The 27,716-nt window shown below is 34.2% G+C and overlaps 1 protein-coding gene across 6 annotated transcripts; it reads left to right on the plus strand.

The window, feature by feature from the left end:
• Positions 1-1,316: 1,316 nt before the first annotated feature.
• On the plus strand, positions 1,317-26,286 carry LOC125669797 (diacylglycerol kinase epsilon-like). 6 transcript variants are annotated; one of them, XR_008802105.1, is made up of 13 exons: positions 1,317-1,614; positions 9,376-10,050; positions 10,803-10,946; positions 13,444-13,592; positions 13,886-13,937; positions 14,067-14,177; positions 18,559-18,630; positions 19,298-19,431; positions 22,544-22,655; positions 22,905-23,262; positions 23,311-24,232; positions 24,340-24,407; positions 24,541-26,286. XR_008802105.1 is itself a non-coding variant. In XM_048904594.2 (10 exons), the coding sequence occupies exons 2-10, from the start codon at positions 9,379-9,381 to the stop codon at positions 23,022-23,024; spliced, it is 1,566 nt and encodes a 521-aa protein (XP_048760551.2). In that variant the 5' UTR covers positions 1,317-1,614; positions 9,376-9,378; the 3' UTR covers positions 23,025-26,286. The 6 variants fall into 6 exon arrangements, 1 of the variants encoding a protein (XP_048760551.2); XR_008802104.1 differs by having other exon boundaries at positions 23,311-24,407; XR_008802108.1 differs by having other exon boundaries at positions 24,340-26,286.
• Positions 26,287-27,716: the final 1,430 nt, after the last annotated feature.

Consider the following 27,716-nt stretch of genomic DNA (forward strand, 5'->3'; position numbering starts at 1 on the left):
TGGCGTGTTTCATACCGATTGTTAGGCCGTTCTTGGCACTATGGTTTTTTTTTTATAAAGACATAGGGTTCACGACGGGTGTGACCGATCGACAGGGGATACTTACTCGTATTGTCTACCAACAATAATCACTTTCATTCATATGTCGATTTGATACATCCCAGTAAACTCAAAATAAAAGACAACACAGAGTCTTCCACATCTGCTTCGTATGCTTCGATATTTTATTGAACATAGATGTTAACGGCAAACTAACAACTCAACTTTATGACTTCAGTTTCTCCATTACCAACTTCCCATATTTACAGGGCCGTAAATTAACCTTCAATTTGGAGGAGGCAGGAAATTAGGCGGGGGTCTGGGGGCCGCCCAGGCCCCCAGACGCTGAGCACATTTTGTGCACACTGAACACGTTTCGTGCAAAATCCTTGATTCTAGGGCCTTCTAAGATGTTACTTGACTAACTCATTCTAAAAGAAAGATTTGGAATGCTTTTTAAGGGAGGTATCATGTTCTTAGTTATTGGAAACAACATAAATTCTAATGAACTTTAAATTTTAATTTTTTTTGGCTCAAAAGTTGGAAGAGGCAGCTGCCTCCTCCGCCTCCATGTAATTTACGGCCCTGTATTTATGTAGCAATAATCCATTAATCACCTGCATATGATGTTTATGTCTTCCAAATGATTCGATACACAAAAGCTTGTTCTGCTTATGATCATTTTTTAAATCGGGGCAGGCTTCTGACAAACAAGTTGATGTTACAGGGGTTTCAACAGTCTCGTTTTAAGTAAGCATTCCGTAACTTCTATGGTCGTTATGTATATTGGCAATACAACCTATCATTAGGTCAAATGTTGTCTGACGTGTTTCATGCCTATTATTAAGTCGTTCTTTACACACTGATTTTGACTTGGGATTGCTCCGTTTATTTGCACAAGGTATAGGGATTTCGGCGGGTGTAACCAGTCGACAGGGGATGCTTATTCCTCCCAGGCACCTGATCCTACATCTGGTATGTCCAGGGGTTCGTGTTTGCCCAACTCTTAATTTTGTATTCCTTATAGGAGTTGAGATTGCATCCATGGGCCGAGTTTTCTTACTGTAGAAACATTGCTCTACACGAAGCCGTGTCTATTGACAAAACGAACGGTCTGATGGCAGATATTCGTTGGAATATTCTCGTTAAAGTTATTCATAAATATATATCCGTAACTACAGCGAGTTTGTTGGAGTTTATCCATTACCGAATGGTAAACAGAAGCTTCCGAACGGTGTGATTATTCCGGAATTGAAAAGTTCTCCCTTGTTGCACTTCAATTTCTGTCTTCGTCCTTCGTTTCCGGTATAAGTAAGCAAGCAGCCAATATGATGATTTAACATTTAACATGATTTGTCATGGTTTCAATGACTTGACATTTATTTATTAGCGTTAGATTGGGATGATTTGTTGATTTTCTTGTTGATTTCTATATTTTGAAGTTTCTGTTTTATGACCTATGGAAATATCAGACCAGAAGGTACTGTAATCGATCTATAACAGACGACATGATTGGTACGTTACCTACAGCCTGACAGTGACGTAGTGGGAAGGAGTGTGCGGATTTGAACACAGGTATGTCTTTCACGTGTACTTGTCTGTGAAATTTAATGTTTTACGGCACAATCGTTAAAGATGGCGAATCCAGATACAGTTAATAGAGGGCGAAGCCCTTTCACGGCCCGAAGGGCTCTCCCTATAGGTAACACGTATATACATATTTAAAAGGAAAATATAGGAAAATAATGAAAAATTAAACCATACCTATGGAACTTGAAAAGTTTGGTACCAATGGCGTCGATTCAAATATTAGCGCGTGGACATGTATTCCTCCATTTTGAATCTCGTCTACCCTAGTTCACGTCGTTCTGAGATGTTACATAAAATCCGTAAAGGCATGTAAATCTTATTTTCTTAATCATATATAATCACTCCACGATTAACGCCATGTTTTTTGTTGTGGTTCAAACGCTATGTTTGTAAATTTGCTAAATAACGACGCTGAATATGACGTCACAATGTACTGTTGACATCAATTGCGTTATATTTCCCGCGTTCAATATATAGGCAGATCAAATGTCCAGGATGCTTTGATACAGCTCCGTCCGCGTGCTAACTTCGAGTTGTTTTTGTCCTGTTTTGGATATAGATACTAATGCCAAAACTTTTTTGCTTCGCCCTCAAACACGGTCACGCCGTAAACATATTAGTTTAAGGCCATTGGTAAAATCCTGATACAGTTTATCTAAGCATCATTGGTAAAATCCTGATACAGTTTATCTAAGCATCATTGGTAAAATCCTGGTACAGTTTATCTAAGCCCCATTGACAGACCATTGAATCACTGGATGTTCAAGGGTCCCCATCCCAATTCAAGGCTGACACAACAACTTTTTAATTTGCTTGATATTAGTATTACCTATGGAATTGTCAGTGTCAAGTCCTAAATAATGTCTAATTCAATAATCTCTTGAACAACATATTTTTAAAAATTCTAGGGTAGGGATTATGATATAGGTTTGGCCAGCTTAGCAGAATCACATCAATTTTTATTTTAGTCCCTATGTCTTTCATTGGTAATTATGCAGTTAGAAATCAGCGGAGAAACGAATCCATGTAATTTCTTTACCTCTTTAATGAGCCTCCAGATGTTGTGGATGTACTCATTTCATGGAATGAATGTTGTTTATGTTGTTGTTGTAAATTTCATATCCAACATAAAGGGGATAACTAGCTTCAAAGACACAATCTAAAATTCATGACTTAATAAGTTAAATATCAGTGAATGGAAGGGGAGAATCATAAGAAAAAGGCATCTATTTAATTTTTTTTTATCTGTATAAATGATTTATCAGCTTTTATGCAAAATATTCATAAGATTCCAGAATGCATTTACCTGGTACTTACATATACTATTGTCTGTAAAGCCTGATGGGGCATGGACCATCAATGACCCTTTGCCATTGCACTCTCTTCTGGGCAGTTTTGGCCACTCCAGTCCAGCTGGTCCCTTGCTGCTTCATCTCTTCCTCAGTTTCCCCTCCAGCTGTTCTTCCTCTTTCCCTGCAGATTTCATATCAGGGATTAGCATGTGGTGTTGGATGTTCCATTTCTAAGGGTGTGCGACGTTGCCCAATCCAATCCCACTTCCACCACAGTATCTGCTTAGCCGCTCACTCCTACAAATCTTCGTTTCAGATCCTCTCTTGAATCAGACTTTGTTGATGCCCTTTAAAGAATGTCAGAATCGTATGCTACATAGTTAATGTTGTCCGCCATGTCTTGCATCCATAAAGCAAAACTGACTGGAGCTGAAGAATCAGAGTTTGATATTTCTGCTGATCCCCCCCCCCCCCCCCCCCCCAAATGCACTATTTCTTTGAGTTTGCATTTTCTTCATGTATTTCTCAATTACAAAGAAAGGAAGTAAAAATCTGGTGGCCTAAAAACTATCATCTATCAAGGTTGGCATTGATCTTTTTTACTTTATATGAGATATACTACACACTCAAGTATATTTTATATTTACAAATAATTCAGAAATAAAATTAAATGTTCTCATATGCTCACGTGATTGAGATATCAAATTAGGGAAAAGATTTTTTATCATGTTTTACAAATAAAAGAAGAAGAAAATAGATATTTCATTTCCCAAATGCACACAAAAGCTTGGAGGGTAAAATGTAATGGGGCACAAAATATTCTGTTACCAAAAATTCTTACCCATCAATGTTCATTTTGTGTGTGGAATGAAAACACAAAAGTGTGCAGGGGTGTGTGAACATCTTGGTTTAAATTAATCGATATTGGGAATTTTACAATGATTAATAACTTTTAGTAAATCTGATTACGTCTATCATCGTAATAGGATCTGCAGTCTATGCGAAAGACATCAGACCGTCGGACCTGACCGATGTACAGTGCCCAAGGTCCGATGCATAATTTTTTACACCGGACCGGAATGTCCGATGTCTCAGTGGCTGGTTTTGAGCTTTACTATTTTGACGCGGAGTCATTTAAATGTTTGTTATAAGTAAAAAAATATCACACAAATCCAAAATGATTAAAACTGCATGGACTGTCTAAAGTATTATGCGGGAGGGATCCCTGGTATAGTATTACTAGTATAATAAATAAGATTTCCTTGGTTTTACATTTTCACTTTTTTACATTAGGTTATTCGGTCTGACAAAATTTGGTTCGGTCCGGTGTGTTCATTAATTACACAGGACCGAATGTCCTGTGTGGTAAAAAAAACTTTCGCATAGACTGGATCTGTAGACAAGACTTAAACATTCCAAGTAACAGAATCTTTTACATGGTGGTGGAAAATTTCTCAGTTCCATAGGAACTTTACTACAATTCTATATAGCTTTCCATATATATATATAATATATATATATATATATATATATATATATATATATATATATATATATATATATTAAAAGAAATAGAATAAACAGTACACAAAGTTAAAAATTTAACGCGTCTTAATAAAGTGTCTTTCTTTTTCTCGTCGGGAAATAGTATTTTCTGTATACAGTTTATAAAACGGAAATACACTGAATTGTCCGTGGCCACACACATCAATATGTTCACTAACTTTAATTTTTCTGTATTCGGGTGCTGAAATGTGTTGTTTATGAACACATTTTACCGTTTGTTACAACATACAACCCAAGGAACTCTAATGTTACACCTATCGTTCGGCAACTCAACGACCTACTAAAAACAGATGAAAAAATGGGAAAAATTATGAAGAAATATACTTTTATCAACAGCAAGAGACAACCGAAAAATCTTAGGAGACTGTTATGTAAATCTAATTTTCAGGAAAAGTCCAACAAAAAAAATTTCACCGTTACCTAATGTGACGATCGGCGATGCGGAACGTGCCCATACTTAAGGGAAGGAAGTTCGTTCAAATTTAACAACAAGGCATTTACGGTAAATTCAGATATGACGTGCTCCACCAAAAATTTAATTTATGTTATAACATGTGCTGGCTGTGGAAAACATTATATCGGTGAAACTGGAACTACTCTGCGAACTCGTATACGAGTTCATAAACAACACATTTCAGCACCCGAATACAGAAAAATTAAAGTTAGTGAACATATTGATGTGTGTGGCCACGGACAATTCAGTGTATTTCCGTTTTATAAACTGTATACAGAAAATACTATTTCCCGACGAGAAAAAGAAAGACACTTTATTAAGACGCATTAAATTTTTAACTTTGTGTACTGTTTATTCTATTTCTTTTAATATTTTATACCGGACACTGTGATTTTTAAAAAAAACCACAATTTGGATATATATATACACACACACACACACACACACACATGTGAGTTTTGTCCTCTGGTATGATATGACCACTGTCTCTGTGAATGACAAGTCTTTGGAAGGATAGGAATTCAATATGCCAGTTTCAAGATACAAACTTTTCTGTGTAGGAGGTGCATTTAGTGGAATTTTGTATGACTAAGTGGGACAGAGTGGAAGGCGATGAAATGTATTAAAAGCAGTTTCTCTTTTAATATGTAAATGTGGGAAATACAAAATACTATCGAAAGGAATGTTTTAATGAAGTGGAAACATAAAAACATTGTCATATTTGCAAGGAATATCTTAGATATGGTACTTATGACCAATGAAATAATGTGATATGATAAGACTTCTAGGTATTTAATTACTCCCTAAATACTTATAACTTACTTAGTTTGTGTATCATTCGAATTTGGGTGATCAAACAGCATATGAGAAACTTGCTGAGTACATTCACTTATGCAGTGATGAATATTTGTCCCACTCTCGCATGTAAACAAATTGTTTCATGCCTCACTATGTACGAGAGTTCTCCAAAGGGAAATAACTCGGTACTTGAAACCGGCGTATTATTCCACACAAATGTATTTATGTCTCCTTGATTTGTGTGATGATGTAAGCATTACCAGTGAGTTATTGGCAGTAAGACAGTAAAGATGTGTCCAACACAAACACATTTGAAGAACTACACCAGTTTGTTGCATCAGTTGGGTTGTGATTTTTTGAAATGATGAGATAGTACATGGTTGTGTGCATACAAAAAAAATTGGTGGAGTGTGGACAGTCCTTCATGAAATGGATGATTGTCCTTTAAAAAAAATTTTTTTTTTTTACAAAATCCCAGATTGGCAGTCTACACATAGATAAATTCTTCAAAAAGAATGATTGATTTTTATAATTTCAATTCATTTGCTTTATTAACAATTTCAAAAATTTGAATAGTTTTCCCTGCACTATGTTATTTGTTTTAAGGCGCCTAGGAATACATCGCGTTTTCCGATTTATTGATGTGTAAACTCTCGTTCAGCTTTTGTCCAATCAAAACAATTGTAATAAATAACATTGGAATTATTACGATATGACCATGTTGATGACAGGTTTACTACCGTTGTAACTTTATACATAATTAACTTCATTGACAGAGAGTGATTTATAATTAATACAATTTGGGCTCACGGGGGAGCAACAAGAGTTAGTTATTTACAGGAGCACATAAAATGGTATTTTTCTGGTGTCCTAAATGCTGGGAGATTTTTTGTTACATTTTCTCTGCAATTATGCAATGAGACAAAATTATAGGGAATAATTGACACTGTAAATTTGAATGAAATGAAACTAAAAATATCGGGGACAATAAATTTATGTTGATAAGTTGATGTTAATAAGAATGTTGATTTGTACATCATCAGCACCAGAACTGTGTTTACAGTGTTAGTAGTATATTAGTTCATCTACTGACTGGGGTTGTATCCATTGAGATTTGTATTATCAGCATCTATGCAATATATTTTCTGTCCAAAAGATAGCTGATTAAAATGTTATTTATTAATGAATATAATCTGTGCTATAACTTATGATATTGAACGTCTTTTGTGGATTTTTAGCTGAGTTGCAACGAAGTTGAACTCGGCTGTTGGTTTGGTGATGCGGGCAGGCGGGTGGGTGTCAACAATTGGTTTCCAGATGATAACTCGAAAAGCTTACAATCTAATCAAATGAAACTTTGATATATTGTTAGGTACCAGGTGAGGAAGACCCCTATTAATTTTGGAGAAAAATGGTCAAAGGTCAAGGTCACAGTGACCGAAAATAGAATGAAAATTTCAGAAAAATTTGGTTTCCGGATGATAACTCAAAAAGTTTAAATCTGAATCAAATGATACTTAAAGATATTGTTATGTACCAGGTAAGGAAGACCCCTATTGATTTTGGAGAAAATAGGTCAAAGGTTGAGGTCACAGTGACCGAAAATAGATTGAAAACTTCAGACAAATATGGTTTCTGGACAGTAACTCGAAAAGTTTAAAACTGAATCAAATGAAACTTGGTTATATTGTTGGATAACAGGTTAGGAAGACCCCATGCAACTCGGCTCATGCACCCCTGGGTGCATATATTGATTTTTATAATTCACATTGTGGTGTCATAGATTAATGTGCCCAGAATGATGTTAATATATTGCATTGAGTGTTTCTTCTCGGTTTTAATTTTCCATTGTGACATAGATAAATTTTTTTGGAATGACATTGAGTCCTGAGGTTTTGGGTAATTACACTTGAAACCACCAGTTGCTTCAAAGGAACAATAATTCTTTTTTTTTTTATAATTTTTTATTTTTGTACACATACCGGTATATCAGATATACAATAACATTTATATCCAGAGAAGAAGGGGAAAAAAAACAAAGCATATGAGCTGAAGGTATGTGTGTTTTGAGAAAGAAAGAAGAAGAGGAAGAGAGAGAAGTTAAGAAAACAGAAGGTTCCATCGATTCCATTGGGCATCAAACTTTTCCTTTTTACCATTTTTATACGAAATAAATTAAATAGCATCTATGAAGTTGTTTTGGATAAGATATCTCATATTTTCAAATAGAGGGATGGAACATTTTATTCCAAAGTTGGACTTAAGCAAATTAGTGAACTGTGGAATTGAATACATTACAATATTCTTGAAAACATTGAAAAATAAATTTTGGATAGATGTATTTAAATCATGGCTTACATTGCATAACCTTAGTAAAGAGTCTGATGTTGCTGCCGATGCACCTCTATTTTATAACCCAAATATTCATATTGGTGGAAAACCATTTTATAATAAACAAATGTTTGACAGCGGCATCAGACAACTTAATGATATAATCAGTGAAGATGGTTCATTTCTTGGTTTTGAATCATTTTGCAATACTTATCCAAATACAAAGATTAATTTTTTAGAATATAATAGCATTATTCATGCTGTTAAGGCTTGGGTGAAAAATTGTGGATGTGACAAAACTATCAAAAAGCTCACAAATCCATTGATTATGTCAAATATATATACAGTGTTGAAATGCAACAAATCAAAACTTTTTTATGAAATTATAAATCAAAATACCTCAATCACATCAGGCAAAACAAAATGGAGTGAGCTTTTGGAAGTTGACACTAAAGAATGGAAAATAATTCATAAAATACCCTTCAGAGTGACAAAAGATAGCAAAATACAATGGTTTCAATACAGAATTATAAACCGAATCTTAGCTACAAACTCTTTTTTATTCAAAATCAAAAAAATTGACTCAAAGTACTGCAATCATTGTCATTCTGAAGAGGAAACAATAGAACATATTCTGTGGGAATGTGATTTTTTACAATTATTCCTAGCAGAATTTGAGCTTTTTTTTAGAAGATAAGACTGATTTACAGATAGCTATTACAAAAAAATCTTTCATTCTTGGTTTTATTGAAAATAATAGTCTGATACAAAACACTATTGTCTTATGGCTTAAATACTATGTGTACACAGCAAGATGCACTGAGAAGTCCTTGAGTGTGCGTGCTGCAATTTCACAAATGAATTTTTTTTATGAAACTCAAAAAGGAACAATAATTCTGTTTGAAGTGCTTGCGAGAGTTGTCATTCCTTGTGTATATCTTGACTTGCTTCCAAAAGATATTTAATCTATTCAATATAGGGTTGTTACCATGATGATATGTACATTTCTGGGCTGCGTTCAAGATCGTAGCGGCGACATAGTGGCTAGATAGTGCTTTGAAATTGAACGAACATCTAGGCTAGCCCTACGTATAAAGGATAACAAGCATTAAATCATACAGTGTGTTCAATAGACCTAGATGTCTCTAGTGTAGCATCTGTTGTTCATTATATAGAGTTGTTACCATGACAACATGTACATTTCTGTTGTTCATTATATAGAGTTGTTACCATGACAACATATACATTTCTGTTGTTCATTATACAGAATTTTTACCATGACAACATGAACATTTCTGGTTACAGAGAATGGATTCCCTGCTCTTACTTGGGATCTTGATAGCAGTGTTAGTCATAATATTCCTGCTGATGCAGATGCACAGACACTACAGACTGCAGCACTATGAGGTACCTGCCCCAGACATAACCAAGGGTCACAAATTCTACATGGAGGACCAGTTTCCCGAACAAACCTACTGTAACATTAGTCACTATAAAATCAAACACGGGGCTCGCTGCGACAGCTGTGGAATTTGTGTTGATGATCACAACATGAAGAAAGCCAATAAAAAGATTCTTTGTAAACCAGTGTCTGTTGTAGGTACAAGACTTGAACATCACTGGGTACAGGGTAATCTCCCCTTGTATAGTAAGTGCTCCACGTGCAATGAAGACTGTGGAACTATGCCACATATTTGTGATCGGAAATGTGCCTGGTGCCAACAGACTGTTCACGAAGGGTGTTCTCCGCTGTCTGACTTCTGTGATTTAGGATCCAACAAAACTGCCATAGTCCCACCAACTTGTATTAAGCTGAAAAGTGTAGGAATAAAAGGTCGGAAACATCTAGTCATTAAAGAAGCTTCTATCCCCGACATCAAAAACTGGAGTCCTTTGATTGTCATAGGTAATCGAAAGAGTGGCAATAACGATGGGGAATACATACTGAGGTCTTTCAAAACACTCCTAAACTCAGCACAGGTATAGTCACATGTGAATGTTTTACTTGTCATTGTTTTATTACATGTAATATTCAGTCATTTGTTTAAAAAAAACCTTGAAATTTGGTATAAGTATACTTAAAAAATGAACAGCACTTTTGAGCTGTTCATGGTCAATATGAATGGATTTGGATTTGAAGCAAATTCTATGCGCGATTCACAGAGAATTTGCCTCAAATCCAAATCCGTTCATATTGACCATGAACAGCTCAAAAGTGCTGTTCAATTCTTATATTTATATTCATTTACTAAAACACCGTTTGTTTACATTGCTTCTATTTTGTTGCATAAAACGAACTCCTAGCCTCTGTCACAGTTGTAATTGTGACGTACATCAACACATAGACATGACGTCATATTTCGTCTCACCCTGCCTTTTATCTACATTGCACGGTGCAGTGTATTTTGGAGGTAGGAGACCACAAGATTGGGATGATAATCCATGCAAGTTCACAATCTTAATCCGTTGTGTGACTTTGCGAGATATTTATAACATGTTGTATATTTTCAAATTATTACGCTCTCTCAGTCGTGTGCTTTAAACTAGTTCAAAATCCATTCATAGTCAATATGAACGGATTGTGCCGCGTGCTGAAATTGGTTGGTTCATAGAGGAAAATGCGATTTTTGAAGTAAATATAGTGATATGAGTACCTGTACTAGTACAGCAAACGATTGTTTAATTACTTTTCTGTGTGAGTTGGAAATTATTGTAACGGTAAAACTTGATAGGTTATAGACCTAAATGATGACTCACCAGAGAACGCCTTGGAATGGTGCCGGTTACTGCCAACGGTCACTTTCCGTGTGCTAGTCTGTGGGGGAGACGGAAGCATTGGCTGGGTATTAAGTGCCATAGAATCCCTAAAGTTACAGGTAATGATGACAAAGTAGCTTTTTGATGTGACATTAAATATTGTTTTTATTTTACTAATGTAAATTGTTATCATTTTTAAAACATTTAGTGTTTCTTTAACTTTAAAACATTATCCACAAAGCAATGCCTTTACTTATTTGATATTAGTCATATTGTTATAATAGAAGATTGACATATTCTCAATAAATACTCAATATTAGTTACATATAATATATACTCAATATTAGTCACATACAATAAATACTCAATATTAATCACATACAATATATACTTAATATTAGTTACATACAATATATACTCAATATTATTCTCAATAGATACTTAATATTAGTTACATACAATATATACTCAATATTAGTCACATACAATATATACTCAATATTAGTCACATGCAATAAATACTCAATATTAGTCACATACAATATAATACTCAATATAATTCTCAATAGATACTTAATATTAGTCACATACAATACAATACTCAATATTAATTACATACAATACAATACTCAATATTAATCACATACAATATAATACTCAAATATTAGTTATATACAATATATACTCAATATTAATCACATACAATATAATACTCAATATTAGTTACATACAATATAATACTCAATATTAATCACATACAATATAATACTCAATATTAGATATAGTAGGTACATACAATACTCAATATTTGTTACATGCAATACAATACTCAATATTAGTCACATACAATATAATACTCAATATTAATCACATACAATATATACTCAATGTTAGTCACATACAATATATACTCAAAATTAATTACATACAATACAAATGTCATTATTAGTCACATACAATATATACTCAATATTAGTCACATACAATAAATGCTCAATATTAGTCACATACAATACAATACTCAATATTAGTCACATACAATATAATACTCAATATTAGTCACATACAATATAATACTCAATATTAGTCACATACAATATATACTCAATGTTAGTCACATACAATATAATACTCAATATTAGTCACATACAATATAATACTCAATATTAATTACATGCAATACAATACTCATTATTAGTCACATACAATATAATACTCAATATTAGTTACATACAATATAATACTCAATATTAGTCACATACAATATATACTCAATATTAGTCACATACAATGTAATACTCAATATTAGTCACATACAATATAATACTCAATATTAGTCACATACAATATATACTCAATATTAGTCACATACAATATATACTCAATATTAGTCACATACAATATAATACTCAATATTAGTCACATACAATATATACTCAATATCAATCACATACAATATATACTTAATATTAGTCACATACAATAAATGCTCAATATAAGTCACATACAATACAATACTCAATATTAGTCACATACGATATAATACTCAATATTAGTCACATACAATATAATACTCAATATTAGTCACATACAATATATACTCAATGTTAGTCACATACAATATAATACTCAATATTAGTCACATACAATATAATACTCAATATTAATTACATGCAATACAATATTCATTATTAGTCACATACAATATAATACTCAATATTTGTTACATACAATATAATACTCAATATTAGTCACATACAATATATACTCAATATTAGTCACATACAATATATACTCAATATTAGTTACATACAATATAATACTCAATATTAGTCACATACAATATATGCTCAATATTAGTCACATACAATATATACTCAATATTAGTCATATACAATATAATACTCAATATTAGTCACATACAATATATACTCAATATTAATCACATACAATATATACTTAATATTAGTTACATACAATATATACTCAATATTAGTCACATACAATATAATACTCAATATTAGTCACATACAATATATACTCAATATTAATCACATACAATATATACTTAATATTAGTTACATACAATATATACTCAATATTAGTCACATACAATAGATGCTCAATATTAATCACATACAATAGAAGATTGACAATACTTGATATTAGTCACATACAATATAATACTCAATATTAGTCACATACAATATAATACTCAATATTAATCACATACAATATATACTTAATATTAGTTACATACAATATATACTCAATATTAATCACATACAATATATACTCAATATTAGTCACATACAATAGATGCTCAATGTTAGTCACATGTAATAGAAGATTGACAATGCTTGATATTAGTCACATACAATAGAAGATTGGCAATAGATACTCAATATTAGTCACACACGAAAAGTAAACAAAATAGTCAATTGCAATAATATGAAATATTGCATTAACCTGGAAAGAATATTTCAAGGTCAAATAATATCAAGCTTTTTTTTTAAAATGATGACATCATAATGACATGTAAATGGGCTTGACTAGAGAATAGCATATTTTACGATGTTGAAAAATGTCATGCTTTTAGTAGTTTTTTTTCTCCAGAATCCTCCTCAAGTGGCCATCTTGCCCCTTGGAACAGGAAATGACCTTTCACGAGTGCTAGGCTGGGGGGAGGGCTATACTCATGAAGACCTTGATGTCAATAGTTTTATGAGAGAGCTTCAGGGAGCTAAGCCTGTTAAACTAGATAGGTAAAGAATTGTTTTACATTCACTTTTTTTCATATCATTTCAATTACTGATGCACTAATGACAAAATCTTAGGTTGGGTCAACAGGGGCTAAGACCGGTTTGGGCTCGAACCCTGTGATACCATAAATATAGATCTATATTTATGGCATCAGAGAGTTCGGGCCCAAAACGGGCTTAGCCCCTGTGGTTGGGTCATTGAAGGTACGGTTAAGACTGAGTTTAGAGATACATACAGTATATGAATTGCCATTATGTGTTTAAGTAGTGGTTAAATTGTGATTTTATTTTGGCAGATGGGCTGTTAGGATTATCAATACAAAGAAAATGATTGGAAAAGTTAAAACAGTAAGTGTATATTCTATAGTTTTTAATTTTCTTTACTTAAATTTTTTAAAATTTATTTTGTTTACAAATGTATTGGATTTTAGCTGTTAGACAGTTTTGTATGGGCATTTTCTCTGTGTCTTATTTCAGATGGTTATGAATAACTACTGTTCCATGGGTGTGGATGCATTGGTGACTTTGAACTTTCATCGTCAGAGGGAATCCAAACCATGGTTGTTTGCACATAGACTTATTAATAAGGTAATGTGAAGATATTCTTTCCTGTACAATTAGAAGGGCAGGTTTCTATTAAAAATGTTTTAAACTCACCTATAGTAGTAAATATAAATTCTGTCCCTTAGACCAGCTGCATGATGATCTTGTTAGAGCCCCACACATGGCGGATGCCCTATAGTATTCTGTCTGTCCATCTGACAGCACTTTCTATGACATGCAATAACTTCTTGGGAAGATTTTTATAAATTTTATACATGATACTTGGATAAGACAGAGGAAAACCCTTTTCAGTTTTCAGAGTTATCAGTTTAGTCATCAGGAAGTTATGGGACTTGAATTTTTTGATATTGATAGGATGACAACACTGTCTATGGCACGGGATACTTTGAAATTACATGAAATGATTTTCGTAAATTTTGTATGAAATATTCCGATTTGGCAGAGGAAGATGGGGTTTTTTTTGTTTTGTTTTTTTGTTTTTTGCAATTTTCAGATTTCTGTCCCACTGTTTGTCTGTCAGCACTTCCTGTGGTACGCGATTAACTTAAGTTTTTATACGTGTTACTCAAGCGTGGTAAAGCGTTCGCTTCGTAACCGGGAGGTCATGAGTTCGAGCCCCAGCCTTGCCATGGCCGTGTCAAACCTAAGACGTTAAAATAGGTAGTGATTGCTCCTTTAATTGCCAAACTTTCGACATCTAGAAGTGAGTATCACGGGTCTTTCGGATATGGCCTTAAAAATCGGAGGTCCCGGTCCTGAACGTTAAACATAGGTTACAACTGGTGACGTCTCCATATGAGTGAAAAATTCTCACGAGACAATAAATCAATCAATCATATACGTGATACTTCGAATAGGCAGAGTACATGTATTAGCTTTGTCATCAGAGAGTTAAGGGACTTCGAATTTTTTTAGTATTGATATGATAAGTCAATTAAAGCTGATAGTTCCTAGGATAACCCTTGATACGGCTGTGGTTCTTGGGGTCTCTTTTCATACTCAGTGTCATCGTTAATAAAGAGTTGTCTCTCTTTTCTCATTGTGCTGGATAGTAAGGAAGTAATTTATTTCCAAATACAAAGTTCATATACATAAATCTTAAAAGAGTGATTATCCAAAACAGATAGTAAGAAATAAAATTGCAAGTTTATGGGGAGCGGAAGGGTGTGTGTGTGTGCGTGCAATATAACTAACTATACTAATAGTACATCCTCATCGAGACCTGGGTTCGTTCGATTCTTCATCCCTTTGCTGCGTCAAACCTTTAACGTTCCTTTCTTCAAGTGCCCGTCATTTCTACTAGATGTAAAAGTAATGGGTCTTTTGTATGTAACTTTAGGTCCCATGTCGCGGGACACGAAAAAAGAACCCTCAATAGTCTACGGACTTGAACGCCATGCTTAAAAATTTGTGACTGTTCACCTAACGCTTGAGACATGTTGACATATCATCAAATTGAATGCGATACTACATACAGATATACAAACAAAGGTAAAAAAAAAAAAAACCATGTGAAATATTTATTGAAACATATTCAGAAAAAAATTTACTGCAGAATTTTTACGTATTCTTTTTATTTAAACATATTATATTATACACCAGTGTAAATTCACAAAATGACAAGAAACAAGTTCTCAATAACTCACAAGTTCTCTTTACAGTATCTATCTTTATAGCAATTGTTAAAAATCACACAGAGAATAATTAAGACATGACTAAATCAAATAAAATCGTGCACTTAACAGGTTGAAATTCAGTTTCATTCATTGTAGACAACAGAAGAAGAAAAAGAAAATAAAAGTTTATATCACGTGACAGATTTTCGCTTCTACACAGTAGCAAATTAGTATATATGATCAATCTAATTAAAATTAGATCCTACATGTATGATCCGCTCATCTAGTAGATGAGCGGATCATAGGATCTAATTTTAATTAGATTGTATATATGATATAAAGCTTCTTTAATCTAAATAATTGCATCTATTTTTAACTATGATAGAAATTCCACCGTAAGGGTATGTCCTAAGCAAAAATGAGACCGCGTTATTTGAATTTGGTCTGGTAAAAATCAGACTAAAGTTCTCACAGTCTTTGATAATGAAATGACATTCATAGGGCTGTAACAAGACCACCCGATAACTGACTCCAGATCAAGACTCGGTGAACTTTCGCATCTATCGATACTTAATGTCTTATTTACTGTTTATAATTGAAAGCACAATCTTCCCAGCTGGTGGTGTACGATGAAAAAACTACAGCGATGATGTTTTCTAAAATCCTTTCGTATGTCTTGCCGTGAAGCATTTAAGGGGTTTGTGTTCAAATTACGTTCCATTTTGACGAAAAGGCGACAAGGTCACGGTAAAAAACCAAACCTGCGGCTCGTAAATTTTCATAAAAACGAGCAGACCAATTATGTTGTAGAATTCATTAAACTGAGGAGATTTTTTTACATAAGTATATGTAACCCACGCTCCGGCCCAGATTGCTATAAAACCGAGTAAGTTGTTATTCAGAATGCATCTTTTAAAAAGATGAAACATCCAAATTAAAAACGCATGTGACAGAAAGCAGACATGCGTTCTACTTGTAAGTTTGAATTATTTCCCGTCCTTGACTTTGAAATTACCTGCTAACACATATATCAAAAAAGTACAGGACGGCATATTCATATTAAAACTAGCTTACGATATTTCTGCACTCTGCACATTTTCAGTGCATATTTTCCCCCAGCGTTTGTATATACATATGGTTTATATAACGGTTACAGAGACGTAAACATTGGGCGCATGCTCTCAATGACATTGACAGCCTTTGCTGTAAATTCTCAGAAGGATGACAAGGGAAATCGTTTTTAAGAAACCTTTCCTTCAGCGATTGGGATGTCATTTCTAAACTATTCCCACATCTGAGATTTGAATGTTTCGAGTCGTTTTGAAGGAACTGTTGACAGATGGATGATGATATTCCACAGTCATTATGGGCTGAGGATATTCCACAGTCATTACGGGCCATTGAGGTGTAGACAGTCGTTTAATAAGAAACCAGCAGGACTCCAAAATTAGATGCGTATAGCGGATGACTGTATTTCTTTGTGGACCTCAAATTGTTTTTGGCCTGTTCAGCCTTGTGCTGAAAGATGCCTTTATCTTGTGGAGACGAAAAATGGAAAACAATCAATATTGTAGATTTAGATATAAGTGGGATAGAAATTTAAATATGAATTTAAGTGGAATGCCAATCTAAATATAGATACAAGTGGAATGTCAATTTTAAATGCAAACATATACAATGTAAGTGGATAGAGATATGAGTGGGATGAAAATTTAAATATATATAAGAAGAATGCAAATTGAAATTTAGATATGAATGGAATGCAGATTTAAATGATATTAATGGAATTCAAAGTTAGATATAAATTTAAAATGGAATGCAGATTTGAATACATATATATATATGGAATGCAGATTGAAATGTGCATAAGAAGAGAGCAAATTTAAATATACATATAAGTGGAATGTAGATTTAAATAATACATATAAGTGGAATGTAGATTAAATAATATATATATTAAGTGGAATGCAAATTAAGATATATAGATATGAATGAAATGCAGCTTAGAATATTTGTTGAGTACCGAATAGAATAGTTGGTTATATTAACTAATAAAAATATTTGCCATGACTGACTTTATCATGATCAATGAGAGTAATTGGAAGTAGAACTGAAGCAGAGGCAGACATGGAGCACGATCTATAGTGGTCCATAGGTAGAAGTATGTAGAATGACAACTATTGCTTTTGTTTATTTTCCCATTACAACAAAAATTGGGCCACTTCTTTGATGTGACCTCCATCCCAAAGATCGAAATCTTTCTCCCACAGATTCGCAGCTTCCTTCGATCGCTATCATCTATGTCACTTCGACTTCATGGAAAATGAAAGTGGTTTTAAGAAGTGATAAGATTCCAATAATGTTGTATATATTTCGATAGAGGAGTTTACAAAATTGGTTATTTTTTTCCCACAAGAAAAATTATTCTGTCAATAACGCATACGTGCGAGAATATGGAGGCCTCCGCTTTTGATCGCAGCGATCTGGAGAAAGGACACGTTGCATCTGCTTGTTTATTTATTTAAGTAAAATTATCACGGCGCTAATAAAAAGAATTTGTACTGCAGTTTTAGTGAAATCCCTTAATGTTACCAGTAAGAAATTATATCGATTTTCTTACGCGGAAGATTTTCAACATTCATTTTAAAAGAACATGAAAAGGAAAGACAAATCTTCTGTTGCAAAAGTTTTAATAAGTGACATCGATATGAGCCTATGTTTGATAATATTTAAAGAGTCACAAAGTACACCATGTAATATAACGGTCTCTCTATTTATTTATTTTTTAGCTGTGTTACTTTTATTATGGCACCAAGGATGTGTTAGAAAATGAATGTAAAAACCTGCACCAGAAAATTAAGGTAATTTCGTGTTAGTAGTTCATCCAGAAAATTTTCCCTGACAAGGATGTTAACGTTTTGTTTGCAATATTTTCACTTGTTCTCTCATAATTCGTTTCCTCAAAGTACAGGAGTGGATCCAAAACGTCTGTCCCTTTCGTCACCTTTTTCAAGAACCTTTGAAGTATGTCACAGTTTCCAAAATAGCTGCAATAATGTAGCCCTCTCCGACCCGAATCCTCCCCCAAATAAAATGTTTTAAAAAATTGGAGAGGACTACATTATTGCAGCAATATTCAAAATTGATCAGGATTATTCAGTAATATACTTTAATAATAGAGAAGGAACCCATCGTTGATAGTTGATACACATTGAAAAGATTAAATCAGCGTCATTTTGAGTTCAGTTAGATTTTCAAAAACCAGGCCTGGATTTCTCGAAAGAAACTTTTAAAAAACTTAAGTTTGGTAAAAAAAAAAAATCGAGAAATCCAAGCCAGAACCCAGATACCTCCCTATATCCCCACTTCAGAATGGTCTGGGATCCGCTCACGGAAAGAATAATATTTTATCACAGATTACATATGCTTTATTTGAAGGTCCAAGTAATTCAATTCAGATATAGATTTGGTAAACATAGCCATATATATAATGAGATTTATTTTAAAAACATGTTCTCTGATATTTAGGTGGAGTTGGATGGGCAATTGATAGATTTACCTGAGATTGAGGCTCTCGTTATCCTTAACATCAGCAGCTGGGGAGGGGGGTGTCAGCCGTGGGGGGCCGGGCATGAGGAGAATAAAAATTTAAAACCAGCCAGGTATGTATAGTTCAATACATGACATTTTCATAGGTATATAACTATATATATTTGTTTAAAAACTGGACTCCGTTTAGATTTATTCTTTTATATATATATATATATATATATATATATATATATATATATATAATCTTCAGTCTTTCGTCAACAATTTTGATATTGAACAGTAATATTAACAGTACTGACCTGGTACTGAGAGGTGGCTGTACAACTCTTCAATCCATTCTTATTTTTGTGTTCCGCCCAGAACGGGTTGTCATATTTCTGTTGAATATCAATTCACTAACGTGACAGATTTGTTGTACGCTAATGAATAAATAGATAATACGTTCTTGAATTCCTATATATTTTCATGAATTTCGGGGTGTTTTTTTTTTTTTAATTGAAACACCCTATGGTATATAGACCTTTTTTCGGGATTTTCTGCGTGTATTCTGACCCTAATCACATGTATGATATTTTGAAATTACGATCTGTCTTAAAATGAAGGTGATTAGTTACGGACATACTTGAAGTATGTGACTATTATCAGGGATTGTCGTTATTATAATTTGTCCCTCATCGTTTTGTTTCATCTATTTTAGTTTCGTGACACAACAAAAGGATAATTTCTTGCTGAAGTAGGGCGACGTTCTTAGCACAGGAGTTTTTATCTTTTGTTTTTTGTTGACAACAGACAGACAAACTGACATCCATAGACAGAACGTATCTTTTGTTACACAGAATCCAACAAATCCAGAAACATTCAAAAATATCACTTGATGAAGATAAATGTTTGGTTCTTTACCGTAACATGTGAAAGGCCAAGGTCGCTGAAAGGGATATTTCGAAATTATTATGTACAAGATTTAAGATTCGTGTCTTACTCAAGTTTAATCAAACGTTCAGGAATAAACATTCCATAAAAATCTGAGTGGTTTTCAAGGAATTTAAAATTCAAGGATATTGGGGAGGGGGGGGGGGGGTTGGGTTAGTTGAACTAGTTTTTGTTGGGAAGTTTGGATTCCATTTCAGTGCTCTATCTTTTTTGTCACCTTTTTCGCGATTTTAGTTCATTATAAACTAAGTCATTTAGGAATCTTTCATATACAAATACTCTCAGGGTTAGCATGTTAATTATACTGTCATTATCATGACCTCGACCCTCTTTTTTACCTTTGACTTGACGTTGATTTTCCTGGAATTTACAGGCAGCTTCTTACAGAGCATATTTCTAGTGATTATCGCTGTTCCGTTATACGCATAAAACTCAAAATTATACAGTCCATTATGAACAAAACAAAAATATACATGTAGTAGGAAACGTGTATTCATACAAGACTAGTGCTTTATGGGAATTTAGAGAATGGAAATCATGAAAACTACAAGGCATAACTTTAAATGATATCAAAAACCAGTGCAGCAAGTTCTTTATTTATCGAAAGGAATTCTGTCATGCGCGCAATGTATTTAGGCATATTTAACATCATTTCAAATTTACACAAAGGACATCCAAGAATATTCGAATTCATAAACAATTGCCACATTGATGTAGAATAAACAATTTACGTAACATCTGTGTTCAAGCATTTAATTTATGTCCCAAGATGAAATATCTACACCATATGTCCTAGCTGATAATAGGGAAATTCCCATCCCTGTCAACTAGGGGATGTCGGGAGTGCGATTCTCACTGGTATCAAATAATACTTCCCGTTCTATCAGATAAACAAATAAACGCTTTATCTTGATACTGCGCTGCCTCGCTAACAGCTTTGTCTTTTTTCCCCCTCTCCAACAAACAATCCTTGAAATTGCAACTTCAATAATGGTCTTTGACAATTGTAATGGAGTTTATCTGTATTTCAGTTATCAAAGTTTTTCGAAAGTGACATCACGGAACAAAAATGGAACATTGCGGTTTTTACTCTTTTGATATCAGCATCAATCGGCAATCTGCAAATTAGAAAAAAATGTCCTAGATACCAGTAATAAAGTGATAAGACTAGGGTCTTAATGACGGGTAACTGTGACACGCGAACTTAAAAATAAATTACAGAAAACTAGGTGTTGCACTCTCAGTGTTAAATCATGGCGGGGGATTTAGCCTTTAGTGGCGGGACCCGTCAAGCGGTTGTGTAAAACTTAAGATATTTATGCAGAAGTGGCCATATTTTTTCCTCGTAAATACTTAAGACTTTTGAATGGCATTTCAAACAGATTTTCCCAGGCCTGGTGTACATAATGTTGGTGGGAAAATTCACGTGTCGCAGTGACCTGATATCCGCACATTCTGATTCTTATTAATGTCATTCCAATAAATTTTAAGATCCAAATACTTAAGCTGGAGTCTCGGGACCTATCATAACACTCTTTTTCTATAAAGAGATTATAAAAACATGAGTTCGAAGACGTTTTATTTTGCCGTTAAATGAAATCTGTTATCCTTAGGTAAAATCTTACCTTTATTAAAGAGAATTAGAAAGAAGACTTGCATTGGTGCACAATTTTTACAAAACATTTATGCAGCATGCTAAAAGTTGAGAAAGCAAAGAAAAATTGAGTGCGTTTGAAAAATGAACGACCCATGAATATTTGCTTCACTTCACTCATTAACAACAATCTACATACACTGTTTTTTGGTTTTTTAATTTGTAGTTACAGTGACGGACTTTTTTCTTGTAGTTACAGTGACGGACTTTTTTCTTGTAGTTACAGTGACGGACTTTTTTGTAGTTACAGTTTTTTTTTGGGGGGGGGGGGGGTTGGGGGTTGGTGTAGTTACAGGGACATACTTTTTTCTTGTAGTTAATATAGTAACGGACTTTTTTCTTGTAGTTACAGTGACGGACTTTTTTCTTATAGTTACAGTGACAGACATTTTTTTTGTAGTTACAGTGACGGACTTTTTTTTTGTAGTTAGTGACGGACTTTTTTTGCAGTTACATTGACGGACTTTTTCTTGTAGTTACAGTGACGGACTTTTTTCTTGTAGTTACAGTGACGGACCTTTTTTGCAGTTACAGTGACGGACTTTTTTCTTGTAGTTACAATGACGGACTTTTTTCTTGTAGTTACAGTGACAGACATTCTTTCTTGCAGTTACAGTGACGGACTTTCTTTCTTGTAGCTGCAGTGATGGACTTTTGGAGGTGATGGGTGTATACTCCTCTTTCCATATTGCCCAGCTTCAGGTAGGCCTGGTGGACCCGATTAGACTCGGTCAGGCCAGACTTGTCAAGGTAAGGACCTTGTCTTGTGGGAAATGGATAAAAGCTAACAAACAAAAATAAACAGGTGCGAATTAAACCAAGTGTTAGTCACACTTGGTGTAGTGTTTGGCATATGACGTGTATCGCTGAATTTGATAGGTAAAATACATGCCGCTTCTCTGCATTTTCGAAACGATCACATTAACGAAAACGTACACATTTTCGGGGGTTGGGGGGATGTTCAGTATACTGCAGGAAGTTATACATTTGTGTTTTCAGATAAGTTTGAGTGGAAGCAAAGTACCTATGCAGGTGGATGGTGAGCCCTGGGAGCAGCCCCACCCCGCCGAGATAATAATTACCCACCACAGTCAGGCGGCCATGCTGTCCCTGACATAAACATCCACCTTTCATCCCAATCAGGCGGCCAAGCTGTCATTCATCTTCCACTACAACAGGCGGTCATGCTGTCCCTGACATAAACATTCATCTTCCACCCCAATCAGACAGCCATGCTGCCTCTGACGTAGACATTCATCTTCAATCCCAATCAGGCGGCCATGCTTTCGTTCATTTTTCATTACAGCAGGCAGCCATGCTATCCCCGAGTTAGACATTCATCTTCCATCACAAACAGGTGGCCATGCTGTCCCTGAGTTAGACATTCATCTTCCATCACAAGCAGGCGACCATGCTGCCTCTGACGTAGACATCCATCTTCCATCCCAATCAGGCGACCATGCTTTCGTTCATCTTTCATTACAGCGGGCGGCCATGCTGTCCCCGAGTTAGACATTCATCTTCCATCACCAGCAGGCGGCCATGCTGTCCCTGACATAAACATCCACCTTCTATCACAGTCAGCCGGCCATACTGTCCCTCCAGTAGACAATCATCTTCCATCAGGCCGCCATACTGTCCCTCCAGTAGACATTCATCTTCCATCACATGCTGTTCCACTTTCCATCACAATCAGACGGCCATACTATACTGTCCCTTCAGTAGACAATCATCTTCCATCAGGCGGTCATGCTGCCTCTGACGTAGACATTCATCTTCCTTCACAGTCTCCGTGTTTTATTAGTCCCTAGAAACATAGACATTTCTAGTCAAAACATTTGTAAAGGTTACAGCTGGTAGTTTTTACATCTCAAAAGACACCGTGTAATATGATGCTAGATTTGTCCTAGTCTCACCTTTTTGTATAATTGTTATTACACTGTAACTTAAGAAAAAAATTATTGACTTGTATTAAATTTTAATTTAAAATACCCTCGTATAACGGGAAAACCCCTGTAATCTAGACAATCTGTCATAGTCATATAATGTTTTGGTAAGATCTGATTTATTTCTTATTTATCGTTGAATATATTGTCGCTCGCGTTGTGCAGTGGTTAATGTAGAATCCCCGCTTTGCTCTCGAGATATACGGAGCTCCTTATTGCATATTGCGGGTTCAAATCCCACTGTAAGACTGTCCATAAATGAGAGTATGGATTGAGGCCTCATACCTACAAAAGACGATCATTGACGTGTAAATCGAGGTCCCATGCTTACAAAAGACAATCCATTAAATGAGATGGATGAATCGAGGTCCCATGCCTGATGTAAATATTCTCGTTTATGGAATTTCCTTGAAGTGTTTTAAATTGAGCATTCATAAATACTGTGCCTATGATGAGATGTGTCATTTATTTTCAGTGATTCTTTTCAGGAAACGTATCCCATGTGTGATATGACAAGGAATATGCCCATAGATAGATATGATTAAAGAACTTACTAGTAAACATTTTAAGTGTTATATAAGATTTATAAAATTTAAACAGTAAAAATCATTGAATTTGTTTATTTATTTTTATGACTATTATTATTAATATGTTTTAGGTCCGATTCGAGAATTTTTTGTTTTTTATAGGGACGTCATCAGCTTTAGGTGAAGTAGAATGCATATTGACCTTATACACGACACTCGGAGTCTTAGCTATGAGGATTCTTTGTCGTGAATTTTGTCGGATGCCTGTCTAAGGAACATTAACTTTAAGCATTGAATTTGAAAAGTTTACAAATTATATACTGTGAAAAAAAAAGGTCAACACGAGCGTCACAAATTTCGGTGAGACGTCTAGGCTTGGAGTGTGATCTTTAAACAAACTTTTAAAATTCTTATAAGAAATGTACACAGTACCAGTGAACTGTACACACATTCTATGTTGGTCTTTTATTAGCTGCAGGGCCTTATATTTTACTTTATTTGTGGATTTTTTTCAGCCGAGGAATCCTTGATATGTCAAATACTCCCCACAATAATGTACATCGTTCTGGTATTCCAGATCACTAAGTATCCCGTATTATAATGACATGTACGTGCGTTTGGTCACTCAGAGGCAATTTGTGACAATGTTGTAAATTAATTTTACCATAGATATTTCTTTACACATTCCTATTTTTTATGGTTTGTATTGTATTGTCTATTTTATTTCTTTTTATTTAATTAATATTTATTGAATTAAACTAATGCATATGCAATATGGAGAATTTTAAGCAATATTAAACATATATTTATGATTGTGTATTTATTCACATTTTGAACTTGTGAACTTTTACGCGTTTGTTATACAATACTCTAATTATCTTACAACTCTGAAAACATTTTTACTATACTGTGTGTACCGGTAGTATATATATATCAATCTGATATTGTTATGGCAACATGAGTCTTTGTATAATCTCTTGCAGAACTTTATACATCGTTTACAGGGATGGTGAAATTATAAAATCAGTAAATATTTTAATATGAACACTCATTCCACTGTGTACATGAATTAAGGCCATAGGATGCCCAAGATTTTGAACGCATCAAAATCTTTGTTTAAATGGGATTTTCAATTATTTGATCAAACAGCAATGTGAATTGGTCATTAATACATGAATTGCATCAATGAAATGACGTTTTTTGAAGGATTCAATTTTGGGGTACTGTTTTTCCATGATTTTATTAAGTAAAGATTGGTGAATAATGCAAAAATGAAGGTGGTTTTGGGGGAATATTTTGGGGGGTTAGCAATATTAGAATATTTACAAATAATTTCACAAATTCTATAAAAAAAAATTGTATCCTATGTCCCTAACATGAATCATCATTGATGATGAGTATAAATACATCGTCGCAAGCAACGACTGAAATGTACGCTTCTTTCCCCGGGGAGATGAACGTACATTTCAGTCGTGTCCGGGGAGCGGATCGTACATTTCAGCCGTGCCCGAGGAGAGGAGCGTACATGTACATTTCAGCCGTGTCCGGGGAGCGGAACGTACATTTCAGCCGTGTCCGGGGAGTGGAGCGTATATGTACATTTAAGCCATGGCTTGCGACGATGATATAAATATTGTATCTTATACAAGGTGTGCATTGCGAGACCATTAATCCTCTACTGTCAGGGAAGTGGAAAATGAAAGTTTCAAATTGTGTACAGATTTCCGTCTCGAGTTTATTATTTTCTTTCTATTTATAATTTTTAGTATTTCTGATTGATTTTTACGATCACGTGACTGATTGTATGTTTTATCAGTTGTGAGGTGCTAGTATTTGTCTTCTATGCGTTTCACGTTTGTATGTAGTTACAAATCACTGTTATTGTATTAAATTGCGGATCAATAGATATATGGTATTTAATTCTTTATTGCCAGCATCCATACAGTTAATGTAACAAAAATCCACACAGCTTGTAGATTCACATACATTGAACAGCACAATCCAACAAAAAGCCACACAGCTTGTAGATTTACATACATTGAACAGCACAATGCAAGGTGAAGATAACGAACAGTGATCATTCTCATAACTCCTACAATCCAACAAAAAGCCACACAGCTTGTAGATTTACATACATTGAACAGCACAATCCAATAAAAAGCAACACAGCTTGTAGATTTGCATAGAAAGAGCACAATCCAACAAAAATCCACACAGATTGTAGATTTACATACATTGAACAGCACAATCTAACAAAAATCCACACAGCTTGTAGATTCACATACAAACAACATGATGCAGGTATAATAATACAATAATCACTCTATAAAAATAAATGTATATACAGAATTGCTTGAGGGATTATGTTTGTAGATATGTACAGAATTAGTTGGAGAGGGATTCTGTAGATATGTACTGAATTAGTTGAAGAGGGATTATGTTTGTAGATATGTACAGAGTTGATGAGGGATTCTGTTTGTACATGTTTTCAGAATTAGTTGAGGGATTCTGTTTGTACATGTGTTCAGAATTAGTTGAGGGATTCTGTTTGTACATGTGTACAGGATTAGTTGAAGAGATTCTCTTTGTTGATTTTAGCAATCAACAAAGGGAATCTCTCTTCAACTAATCCTGTACACATGTACAAACAGAATCCCTCTCGAACTAATTCTGTACATGTAAAACAGAATCCCTTGGAACTTGAATTCCTCTAAACCAAATATTTTCGTGAATTTGAAACGTTCAGATGAATTATTAGATTCTGCTTATTCGTTGGTTTAGAAGAAGTGCTTTATAATATATTCTAAAAGGCGAAATAACTGAAAGATTCATTGTCGTTAATTTGAATTTACAACCCTATCTGTGTTGAAGTTTCGTTTTGATCTTGCAAGAATCAATATAAATAATAATGCACCGCATACTTTAAATCAGGGCTGAATACTTCTAGAGTTTCAAATTTACATTTCGTCACTGCTTCATCTGTTTTTATGACTACTGTCTTTTTACACATCGACAGCGTGCATGATTTATTCGCTTTTGTAGTGGTTGTGTTATATTTCTTTTATTCAGTAAGTTTCAGATAATGTCCATTACTGAATTTTAACTTTTACAAAATAGGATCAATGTAATGAATTGACGATAAAAGAGATGTAACGAACAACTATAGACCGATTTGTTCAATATGGGAAACAATGATTGGCGTAGAGAAACTCAATAGCATTATCGCCGATTCACGGACTCATTGTGTTCTGTAAGGAGAACTGGGGAAACGTGTTTTTGATGCGGACGTTATGTGTTCCATTATGCATTTTGACTTCCATTTTTCTTTTAAAATTAGC

The sequence above is a fragment of the Ostrea edulis genome, chromosome 4 (assembly GCF_947568905.1).
Source record: "Ostrea edulis chromosome 4, xbOstEdul1.1, whole genome shotgun sequence".
NCBI lineage: Eukaryota > Metazoa > Mollusca > Bivalvia > Ostreida > Ostreidae > Ostrea > Ostrea edulis.